This window comes from Calliphora vicina, chromosome 5 (genome assembly GCF_958450345.1).
Source record: "Calliphora vicina chromosome 5, idCalVici1.1, whole genome shotgun sequence".
Lineage (NCBI taxonomy): Eukaryota > Metazoa > Arthropoda > Insecta > Diptera > Calliphoridae > Calliphora > Calliphora vicina.
Genome location: NC_088784.1, coordinates 75,145,358 through 75,158,702, shown reverse-complemented (window position 1 = coordinate 75,158,702; position 13,345 = coordinate 75,145,358). Strand labels below are relative to the sequence as shown.

Below are 13,345 nucleotides of genomic sequence, written 5' to 3'. Positions count from 1 at the left end.
CCCTATAAAATATATATATTCTGGATCCTTATAGATATCGGAATCGATTAAGCCATGTCCATCTGTCTGTTGAAATCATTTTTCTGAAAACCCCGGATATCTTGGGGATCCAAATCTTCAATAATTCTGTCAGACATACTTTCGAGAAGTTTCCTATTTAAAATCAGCAAAATCGGTTCACAAATGGCTGAGATATGAGGAAAAAACCAGGACAACCTCGATTTTTGACCAATTTTTGACCTACATATATCTGGATTACTAGTTATTAATATAGACAATATGGTTATCTAATGAAAGATATTTCAAAGGCCTTTGCAACGACGTATATAAGACCATAGTAAGTTGGACCTACAAATCGGAAAAAATATTTTTTAACTCGAATTTTTTTCACCACAAAAAAAAAAATTTTTAAATTTTAAAAAAATAAAAAAAAATTTAAAACAATTTGAAAAAAAATTTCCAAAAAATTAAAAAAAAACTGGACCAAAAAAAAAAAAAATTTTTTAAATTTAACAAAAAATAAAAAATTCGAAAAAAAAAATTTTCTAAAAAATTTAAAAAAACAACTTTGGATTAAAAAAAATTAATTTTGTTCACTTAAAAATATTTAAAATTTGTATTTTGAAATATAATTTGATGAAGGGTACATAAGATTCGGCACAGCCGATTATAGCTCCCTTACTTGTTCTTAAATTGTTTTTTAAACATTAAATAACAAATTTTAAATACAAATGTTATTATTGTACTCTTTTATCGAACAAAAAACAAACACTCTCTTTAGCACATTTCCTTTGTTTCTCTTATTTGCTATACATTATGAACTTTTGCCAACAATTCACTTAAATTTTGTGTGATTTATTGATTGATTCATTCATATATATGTACATAGTTACGTGTTTGTAATTATATACATTCGTATGTACTTATTTATACATCGATGTCTGATGTTTTTCAAACATACATACGTAGTATCTAATACGTGAGTAATGTTCAAAATATACCCAGCAGTTAAACAAGTAGTCAATGTATCCCTTATAGACAGTAATTGTCACTAATGTCCTCACTCCAATTTATATATTTTGGGTAATTTGTCACGTATGTGCTCTTTGTAGTGCAGAGAGAGAGGACAGTTGGTTACTTTATATATCCCAGGTAATCTAGCGTGAAGACAATTGTCCTTTAAGTGTCTCTAAATAATCTAGATAATCACTTTAAACATTTTGTGAGTAATTCGTACAAACCGGTTTTATACAAATACTCAGCAGTTAAGCAAGTAGTGAATGTATCCCTTAAAGACAGTAATTGTCACAAATGTCTTATCACTTGGCTGACTCCAATTTATATATTTTGGTCATTTGACACGTATGTGCTCTCTGTAGTGCAGAGAGAAGACCATTGGTTACTTTATGCATCCCAAGTAATCTAGCGTGAAGACAATTGCCACTTAAGTGACTTTAAGTAATCTGGAGTTTAGTAATTTTAAACGTTTTGTGAGTAATTCGTACAATATAAATTGTGTTGATATAATTCCCATACAATTTATTTTTATTTTTGCTTAAGTATGTATAATAGGGTGGGTCAATTTGATCGGTCGTGAAAAAACGTGACAGGCGTATAGCAAAATCGGAATCTACACAAACTTCTAAGAAAATTGCCAAAATAAAGTATGGGTCTAAAATGAAAACATAACTCCCGCTGAGAAATTTCAAAATACACGTTTAAGAAATGTCACTGTCCAACAAATTGAGACTTTTTGATTGGAAAAGAATAGCGACCCAATAATTTTAAAAGGGCACGTTGAGTAAATCAATTTTGAAGAATAAACTTATAGTCCAGCTGGTCTGAATTTTTTTTTACAGTGGGTCAAAGTTTTAATTTTTTGATCGAAGGGTGCATTATACAACTGAAAAAATTGTTGTAAGTTAATGTCTGAGAAAATTCTTATTATCAGAGTTATATTGTGGAATTTTATGGGGATAATTTTTGTGGGAGATCTTAACCCTCTATCTCCACTCTTTAGGGGTCGATTTGACCCTTTTTTCGGGAAAATAAAAAAAAAACCTTTAAAAAATGACATTTAAGGATTAAAATATTCTACGAAAAAGTTTGCCGGAAAAGTTGTACATAAAGATCTGGTAGTTGTACCAGTTAGGTAGCTAGTAAGGTAACTGACGCTATTTAACCAGTATGTGAATCCAATGCGTTGACTACTTTGGACCAGCTATTAGACAGTTTCATTGTAATCAACTATGATCAATGGCTTAGAACATGCACGTCTTAAAATAACTAGTCATGTAACTTGTTGTCACCCTACATGATGGGTAAAATCACTAGTTTGGGACTGACTCCTAGAACTGCTGGATATACTCGGTGTACTACGAGTACTTTTTAAGGTATGAGAAGTAGTTTGTTGTTATTTTTCTGATTTATTTTGGCATGTGTTTATTATACGCAGTTGAATATAAGTATGTTCTCTATAATGTACATAAAAATGTATGTAATGCATGTGTATATTTGGCTATGTAAGAGGCTTGTTTTTGTTTACATTCTTCAAATAATAGTCTGAGACTTATTTACATATTCAGAGATACATATGTATGTATGCAGACTAAATATTTCACTTGATATATGAACTCTATGTGTCATTATTTTACTAGCAGGTTTAGCTCTTTGCGGTTTATTGGTCACTTTACTAACCACCTTTTCAATAGTCTTTAAACCATAGTTTATTGGCATCTATTGGCATTTTGGTAAACTAGAAAATTTAGTGAACATGATTTGATTTCAAAATTTGTATATGCTATGAAAATTTGTATTATAATTATTTTTAATCCCAACCGCCACGGTGGTTAGTAAACTAACCACCATGCTGTCTTAGTGTTTGGCAATTGTCAGCTACTAGGACAGTAACATTTTAAATTGAGAGATCATGTCGCTAATGAAGTAACCAGTAATAATTTTACAACGCTCTCTATGAACTAGATAGCTATTTTTAGGATGGTTCTTATTTTGCACCTTTGTCATTTTCAGCAAAAATAATCGAAAGAATCCATTATAAGGACTGCCACATTAGGAATTTATAAGCATTTACGATTAATTTGTTTAAATTATTTCTCTTAGAACAAATTTAACTTTAATTTTTATTGTTGACAACTGATTTTTGGGGATCTTCCTAATGAACATTTACAGTAGCTGTAGGTATTCTACGTATTTGTTTATTTGAAAATTTTTGTTGATTATGATTGACAGTTTTATGGTATTCTATAACATTTTTGTTGTTGTGTTTGCTGTTTCAATTTATATAAATACAATTTTATTTATTAAAAATTTTTTTTGTTAAGCGAAGACAATCTGAGAAGTACTTATAAAAACTAAGAGACAAAATTATGAGAAGTACATACATATCACCTTCGACAGATTGTAATGATGTCTGATTATTAGTTATGTTTATGTTCGCATAATTTACATCAAATTCCAAAAATAAGGGGTCCACTTATTTTCAAACGATTATTAGCGATCCTCAGCTTATATGTGACAAATTTGTTGATAAATAATTGAGAGAAATCCAGTAGTATAAGCTAATAACTATCAACAAGGGAACAAATTACACAGAGGCAAAATGCTCACAAACCAGGCTTGTGATTCCTCCTCAAACGTGACAATTTTAAAGCATCCGAGTAAAAAATGTATATTTTTTCTAAGCATTGAACAAAAAATCAGCAAAGCAACCATAAATTTTAATCTAAGATTTGGTTATTACAAACGTGACGGGAAAAAATGTGCGTTCTAAATCGAGCTATAAATTGTAATATAAGATTTCTTTTAAAATTACTCGAATTAATCCTTATTACAAATGTAACTTAAAAATATGTCGCGTGCTAAATCATTATGGTAAAATACAAATGCAAATATTTCAACATGAAAATTAACAACAGAATACCACATTATTCTACATGAGTTTAAAAAAAATGCTTTAATTTTTCCAATACTCAGGTTTTTCCAATTTTCTAGTTTTTGTCGCGTGTTTGAATATATTGAAAGCAACAAAACGACAAAAACTTTGCACTAAACATAAATCTACTAAAAATGCTGTTGAAAAATTTTAAGATTTCTTTATTTTTTCACTTCAAAGGCGTACTAATGTCGCATTCTTGACCATGGAACTGTCCATATTCTATTCCAGTTCTTTGGTGTTTTCGCAGTGCTGTTATTATAAATACCTACACAGATAAAACATATTCGTGATAGCAACCGAATTTGTTGCCAATCGAATGATTCTACCTTAGTGGCCGAATTTAACAGTTCTGGCTTCAAAATATTAGAAGAGATAACAAATTTTTATTTGCTTCAACCGAAATTCTTCTTTATCAACTGACTTTCTGTTGATAGGACAGAAAAATTCTATGTGTGCAAATTCGGTTGCTACTACGAATCTGTTTTCTCTGTTTAGTAATAATCTATTGTCCCGTTCGCCATAATACTGAAATATAAACTAAGATGGGTCATGTTTTCCACACTTAATTTTAGACCATATTTAAATTGATTTAAATATTGAAATTCATTTTCTAATAATGACTTTTCATCCTGCCTTTAAACATTGTTTTCTAATGATTAATACCATTAGTATCTTTAAAAAAATATTTCATTTTGTTTGCTTCTTTTTTATAATTTTTTTCTGATTTAAAACTTATTGATTTTTAGACTGATTTTTATTGTTATCAATACTAATTAAGATAAGACAAGGGGGTATTAATGCATTTTTAAGTAAATTTTTTATACATTTTTTATTATGTCAACAAATTTATTGACTTATTTTATTTTTTGTAATTAAAAAAAAACGATTTATTGTCATTAATTTCAACACTGTAAAGTGCCCTTGAATAAAGTAAAGAATCTGGCACAATAATTATTTACAACTTATAAAAAAACACAAATAATTAAAATTACTTGAAAACTATTGCTGGTTTAAGGGCTCAAAGAATGAATGAATGCATTTCATTATCTTAGTTTCTCAAACGTTTTTGCTTTAATTTATTTTCTAAATAATTTATTAACAAATTTTTGCAACATATTGCATCACTAATAAATAATTGTTTTCAAGCTGTTAATAATTATTTCATAGAATTAATTATTCATTCATTCATCCATCCAACAAAACCAAAATAGATTTTTGTTTACCGGTTTTTTATTATAAAGAAATTTTGTGTGTTAATTAAGTATATGTACATACATTTAAATAATTCAATTTAATTTTTGAAACTTGTGTAACCGGAAATCAAATTATAAATAACCGCAATTTGTTGCCGTTTTTTTTTGTTTTTTCTTTCTCTTTCTCTTAACATGTAAACAATTTTCCTATAATTTAATTGTTGTAACCAGAGCAAAAAATCAAATTAATATTAAAAATGCAATCTGGCATTGTTGCACATTTTTGAGCAAAATAAAAAAAAATAACATCATTTGTCGGAATTCTTTTGAAAAACAACAAGATTTTTGGGATTTAAAAACATCCCATAACACGAAAAAAAAACAATACAATACAATTATTGGCATAAATAAATTACAAACAGAAAAACAATTATAAATATATTTACATATACAATGACTCTTGACAATGGGAAGTTATCCCAACAGGAATTTAAAAAAAAACACAAAACAAAAGCAAGCAAAATCTTTCATTTTATATCAAATGTCATTGAAAATTGCCATTTTACTTAAATGGCGCCTTAATTGTGAATGTAGAAAATATCAAAACTTTTAAATGGAAAAATACAAATTAAAATATTCGGTTATCAAAACTAAAACTAGTTACTTTGTTACATTCTGATTTAAAACTGTTATCTTTCGTAACAAATTGCGAATTTTTTCCAAATTTTAAAATTTCCTTAGGTTTTGGATTAATTTAGACTAAACAAGTAAGAGTGCTATATTCGGCTATGCCGAATCTTATATACCCTTCACCTTTGTTGTGGATGCATTATTATTTTTTATAATTAGTATATATGTATTTATGTACATTGCCCACTTTCAGCGTACAGCATCCTAAATTTATCAAGAACATAAAAAAACAACAACGCCAAACAAAACACCAAAAGAAAAAACAAAAACAAAATACGCAAGCCAATGAAACCCACACACACCCAAACATACGTTTAATTGTATAAAAAACAACAACGCCAAAAGAAACAAAACACAAAGGAAAAACAAAATACGCAAAGCATGCACATCCAGACATACGATTTGTTGCTGTTTTGTCAAAAAAACCAACACACAACCAAACAAACGTTTAGTTGTATAAAAAACAACAACAACGCCAAAAGAAACAAAACACAAAAAAAAAACAAATTACGCAAAGCATGCACATCCAAAACCATACGTTTTGTTGCTTTTTTGTCAAAAAAACCAACACACAACCAAACAACCGTTTAGTTGTATAAAAAACAACAACAACGCCAAAAGAAACAAAACACAAAAAAAAACAAAATACGCAAAGCATGCACATCCATAACAAAACATACGTTTTGTTGCTTTTTTATCAAAGCATGCAATACATTGTGGTTTTTGATGAAATTTTCAGAGGTTGTCTCGGATTTTTGCTCATATCTCCGTTATTTATGGACGGATTTTGCTGATTTTAAATAGCAAAATTCTCGAAAGTATGTCTGACAGAATTGTTGAAGATTTGGATCCCGGAGATATCTGGGGCCTTCAGAAAATTGATTTCAACAGACAGACAGACAGACGGACAGACAGACAGACAGACAGACAGACAGACAGACAGACAGACAGACAGACAGACAGACAGACAGACAGACAGACAGACAGACAGACAGACAGACAGACAGACAGACAGACAGACAGACAGACAGACAGACATACAGACATACAGACAGACAGACATACAGACAGACAGACAGACAGACAGACAGACAGACAGACAGACAGACAGACAGACAGACAGACAGACAGACAGACAGACAGACAGACAGACAGACAGACAGACAGACAGACGGACATGGCTTAATCGACTCCGCTATCTATAAGGATCCAGAATATATATACTTTATAGGGTCGGAAATGAAAAATGTAAAAATTACAAACGGAATGACAAACTTATATATACCCTTCTCACGAAGCTGAAGGGTATAAAAATTCCCTGGATTGAACAGAGTTTTCTAATATTTCCCGGGAATGTCCGGGAAATTGGTGACCAGTTAAATTAATGTTGTAAACAGAAAGTAATACTAAGCACAGCTAAGCATCGATAGTACTTAGATTGGTGACCAGTTAAATTCATGTTATAAACAGAGAGAAATATTAAGCACAGCTAAGCGTCGATAGTACATAGATTGGGGTCCAGTTTAAAACATGTTATGAATTGAGAGACAAATTAAGCACAGCTAAGCATCGATAGTACTTAGATTGGGGTCCAGTTTAAAACATGTTATGAACGGAGAGACAAATTAAGCACAGCTAAGCATCGATAGTATTTAGATTGGTAACCAGTTTAATTCGTGTTATAAACAGAGAGAAATATTAAGCACAGCTAAGCGTCGATAGTACATAGATTGGAGACCAGTTAAATTAATGTTGTAAACAGACAGCAATATTAAGCACAGCTAAGCGTCGATAGTACTTAGATTGGTAACCAGTTAAATTCGTGTTATAAACAGAGAGCTATATTAAGCACAGCTAAACGTCGATAGTACATAGATTGGGGTCCAGTTTAAAACATGTTATGAATGGAGAGACAAATTAAGCACAGCTAAGCGTCGATAGTACTTAGATTGGTGACCAGTTAAATTCATGTTATAAACAGAGAGACAAATTAAGCACAGCTAAGCGTGGATAGTACTTAGGTTGGGGTCCTGTTTAAAACATGTTATGAATGGAGAGACAAATTAAGCACAGTTTGGCGTCGATAGTAAATAGATTGGTGACCAGTTAAATTTATGTTATAAACAGAGAGAAATAATAAGACAAATTAAGCACAGCTAAGCGTCGATAGTACTTAGATTGGGGTTCAGTTTAAAACATGTTATGAATGGAAAGACAAATTAAGTACAGTTTGGCGTGTATAGTACATAGATTGGTGACCAATTGAAAACATGTTACAAACAGATAGAACAATTAAACACAGTTTGAGGTGAACAGTACTCAGATTGGGGACCAGTTCAACTCATGTTATAAATAGAGAGAAATATTAAGCTTAGATAGTACTTAGATTGGGGACGAGTTAACATCATGTTATAAACAGAGAGTAATACTAAGTACAGCTTGATGTTAAACCAAGCCACAGTTCCGATATTTTTAGAAAGTAAAACTAATTTTAGTATTATAATTTATTGTAACAAATAAAAAATGCTCATGTTTACTTCATTACTTTTTGAAATTGAACTCTTCAAAAATAACTTATATTATAAACCAAAGTAGTCCTGATGAAAAACCCCTTTTTTGTAACACAATTGTGAAACTATTACAAAACTTTAAAATCCTTTAACCACTGTTATTTACAAAACAAAAACAGTATAAACAAAATCATTAATCATTTAGAAGATTTAATTTTATCAAATAAATAAAACAAAAACAAATAAAAGCTGAAGGTCTTTCCACTGTTTTTTTTTTTAAAATAAATACATATTATAAATAGCTCACTTTAAAATCTCAACAAATAAAATAAATGTTAATCAAAATGTTTTATGGTTTGAAATAAAAAAAACAAATATATTTAAGCCAAATTAAAGAACGCATCATCATTTTTATTTCAAATTCAGTCTACACAAATACAAGTAGAAATAAAAACAATATTTACATTACAATTTTATTTAATTTTTTTTTTTGTTTTTAAATATTTTATTGTAAATATGAATATAGGTGTGTTTTCTATAAATAACATTAAGTTTATATTATATAAAATTGTGTATTCACATAATATTGGTAAATATTTGTATATAAAATGTTTTGTTTTGCCCATTTGTAAATTGAAAATAATTTGGCAGCATTTCAATATATACCTACTATAACAAAAAAAAATAATTTTAAAATATAAATAAAAAAAATTGTCATACATTTTTTTGAGGGTATTTTGTTGTTTAAAATAAAATTTATGATTATAACGTCTCTGACGTTATTTGTATAAGTACATATTTCGAAATGTATTTTGATGAGACGTAGGCATATCATACATATATTGATGAAAAATCATGTCATGTCTGAGCACTTACTCATAACGAAAAATTCTGGTGGATAATCACTTAAGTCTGAATATTTAATAATATGCAAAATAAATAAATTTCTAGATATTCAATATCATAAGATATCTCAGCTTAGACTTTCATTAGTTTAGACATAAACCATTTTGTCTAAACTATGGTGATGATCATTGTTTAGGCTTTTAAAGGGTATATTTTATTCGTTTTTGCTCGAACATTTTTCTTTTAACATCTTGCTTTCCATTTTAATATCTCTTAATAAAATGTTCGTTTAATAAAAAATGTTGTTTACAATATTTCTTTGTGTTTAATACATATAGCCACTATAAACTTTTATATGTATAAATTTTTTTGCACGTGACTCGTACACTGTCGTTTATTTAAAAACATTTTATTTTGTTAAGAAAAAATTAAATTAAAAATAAAGTATGATCAATTTGTGGCAAAGAATTTGTGGAAAATACGATAAAGATTAAGAAATCTTGCTGGTGACCTAATAATTCTACTATATATAAAGTATGATCGATTTTAAGTGACAGGTACTTAACATTTAGAATTTGGAAAAAGTAATATTTGACGTAGGAAAAATGCTGTCACCATTTTTAGCAAATGTTTTGTTTGTTATTACTTTACTTTATTTATGAGCAAACAACGTCAAATATGATTTTGACATTTTACTGTGATCGTGTCAAAGTGTAAGTTTTGTTTTAAGGAAAGCTAGATATCAATTTTTAGGCTTCACATTTATCTGGATAAGAAACATATTATGTGTTTAGTTCGCCCACTTCAGATCGTGAAATTCAGTACGTATCATTTTTAAAGTGTTTTATGAATAAGGAGAACATCAATCCTCAATTAGTTTTGATTTTTTTTAACATTTTTGATTTTTCCCAATATTTTCCGATTTTCTACTATGATGAAAATTTTTTAAACGTTTTTCCTTTAATCAAATATATAATAACATATTTTTAAATAATAGAAAATCTCCTTTATTAAAATCTACTGAAATAAGTAGTGATTTTCTTATAGTTTTTGATTTCTTTTCCCATTTATTGACTTTGATGACCATTTTTTTAACTTTTTTCTTTAATGACAAATATGTTTTTTTATTATATTTTGAAAGAATATTTTATTCTTAATAAAACAAAGCATATTTTATTAAAATCGGCTGAAAACTGTAAAAATTATTACTGTTCTCCGATCGCTGGCATATTGCCAGACAAGCTTTGAAAAATATGCAATGGATTTTCTGTTTTATTTCATAGTATAGTTTTAGGCGTCAATATGAAAGTTTGTCGGATCAGTTAAAGTAGGTTGTTTTAATAAAGTCTAATAACTTCTGTAATTTACAAGCGATTTGGAAAATTTAAATGTTTTTGTATTCAGAACAAAAAACATGTAGAAAATTTATATATAAATTTAAGTGCTTGAATAGAAAAATTCACAAAGAAATTATGTGAAACTCGTAAAACTGCAATAAAATATTAAATTATCAAATATTGTTTGGAAAAAAATTACTTCAATATTTCAGACGGACATATAGTTCTTGTAATATTTTTTTAAAAACGGTTTATAAATTAATAATTTATTAGAAAATAATTTAGTTGTTTATTTGTGATTGGATTCCATTGAAAATAGTTTTTTTTTAATAATTCTAATTTTATAAAATGTTTCTGTAATTTAAGTTTTTAAATATTTACAAAATTTACTTACTCATTTTTGTTTTTCTTCCTTCCAGAGTCTAACCGAAAAACGTGAAGACACCAATCGATCCGACACTTTGGATGAACTAAGCGCCGATCAATTGGTGCAAGAAAAGACTGCTGTACAACATGGTCTACTCTACTTCGAATCGCTGTACGGTAGACCATCAACAAAAGATGAACGTGATGCGGCGCGACCACTGTACGATCGTTATCGTCAACTCAAACGTATGGTATCGCGCAGTGTCACCCTGACCGGTTCTTGCCTAGGCGGAGCACCCGAATTGCCCACAATTTTAGAACACGAAGCCATGAACTTCGAAGCAACACCATTGCAATATTCATCCAACAACAGTACTGAGACAACAAACTCACCCACAACGGACTCGCAGCAACCGCCCACCACAGCCAGTTCGGATGATTCCACCACCACCACTACCACAACAGTTAACACACAATCTTCGCAACAGGAAAATATCAGTTTCCTAACCATTGAACAGCTGTGGGATAATCTGGATAAGACCAGAGAAGAAAAGAAACTATTAAAGCGTATAATACGCGAATATGAGACTGTGTTTGAGGAACAAAATGGTCGTAAAATGCTAAAGAGTGACCGTAAAACCATCGAGGAAACCTATGCCCAATACAAGGAGAAAAAGGCTAAAACTCGTCTCTTGCAGGCTTTGATTAAAAAGCAAATATCACGTTGAGGCGTTAATTTGGAAATTAAGTACATATATATAAATATAAATATGTATGTAGCATAGAGTAGGACAGTAGCACAGTTACATTAAAGAAAACAGAAGAATGTTGAAAAAGCTTAATATAACAGCTTGACGAGAAAAATTTGTGAGCAAAAAGCTAAGAAAGCTTTTTAGTAGGGTTAAACACCTTAAGAAATGTTATGGTAGCAAGAAAAATGTATGAATTGTTATACAAAAGCTTTGGAAATAGCTTTTGTCTAATATATATAACACTTTTTTTATATTTAGAGAAAGAACAAGAACAGCCACACAACTTCCCTTAAATACCTACCTACACACACACACCCATAAGCATCTCATTTATAACAATTTATTTATAATAATTTATTTATAATAATTTATTTCTCTTTTTCTCTAAAGAAAATAAATGAAAAAAAGATTGGTTCCAAACCAATGGTTTAAAACAAGGATGTTGGTTGTTACACTAGACTCCTTGTAAAAGAAAATATATAGGTTTTAAAATGTTTGTTAAGAAGCATCATACAATTTAATTATTATTTTTTATTATTTAAGAAATATAATCATTTTATATACACACACACACACGCTATACAAACATATTGTTATTATTTATTACATACATACATACATAAAAGCATATATTTTGCTTTAAATTTTATGTATTATTTGTTTCATTTATATATTTTTTCCATTATATTTCATTTTTATTATTGTTTCGGTTGTTAAATAGTCTAGACATGCCATAAATAGTTTTAATATTAAACAAAAACAACAGAAAAAAATAAAATAATAAAAAAACCCTATAATAATTTTAAAACTAATAATTTTAATTAGTTCCCAGTACTTTACAGATTTGCAGTTTTTACAGCAAATTGTTTTTGTATTCAAAATCTCAATATATTTAATTGTTTTTCTGAAAATCCCAACCATTTCTAACTGAAACCTGCAAATCTGTGTAGTACTGGAACAGTTTTTTTTTTTTTTTTGTAAAATAAAACTTTTTTTACGAAAAGTCAAAAGGCAGTAATAAAAGCAGCATATTTTTTAAAATAAATATAAAAAAAAAAATCTATGAAATGTTTATAGAATTTTATAAAAATATAATAGTACTTTTTATAATTACATAATTAAAAGTTTATACATATGATACGATCCATATTCCCATATTTACAATGTCTAGTAACTTGTTAATCTAAAGTTAAACTTACAGTTTTCATATAAAAACTTTATGTTGAGAAATAACCAGACATATAAATTCCTTATATTTCAATTTATTTAAAGCAATTATTTTAATTCAGCTAGAGTTTCATTAAAACTTTGGCAATTTATTTGAAATTTTTGAATTTGTATATAAAATAGCTTAAAGTTTTTCTATACTAATATATTTGTTTACAAAATCACTTCTAAAAAATTCTAATAGTGACTTAATCCTCTGTCACAGACTTCGAAGGTGAAATAAATTCTGATTTTCAAAAAAATTTAATTTCGAAATTCGATTCAAAGAAAATATTTTCGCATAATTATTTCATAAAATATACGAATTACAGAAAAAGTAAAGTAAAAATAACCTTTTATTGAGTAATTAGATTCGAATGAAAATATTTTGGAATTTCTATGTATAAAATATACAAATTTGAGCAATTTTCTTTTCGAATCGAATCAGAAAACAATTTTCGAAACTTAAAACATCAAACTAATCTAAAGA

At 28.5% G+C, this 13,345-nt stretch overlaps 1 protein-coding gene across 13 annotated transcripts in view; it reads left to right on the top strand.

The window, feature by feature from the left end:
* Window positions 1–12,464, top strand: part of LOC135962028 (protein FAM13A) — a 132,898-nt gene extending 120,434 nt beyond the window's left edge. For all 13 annotated transcript variants that reach the window (XM_065513747.1, XM_065513745.1, XM_065513746.1 and 10 more), the window contains one exon: window positions 10,951–12,464. In XM_065513747.1, the coding sequence (XP_065369819.1) occupies window positions 10,951–11,625 (675 nt within the window). In that variant the 3' untranslated portion in view covers window positions 11,626–12,464. The remainder of the gene's footprint in view (window positions 1–10,950) is intronic.
* Window positions 12,465–13,345: the final 881 nt, after the last annotated feature.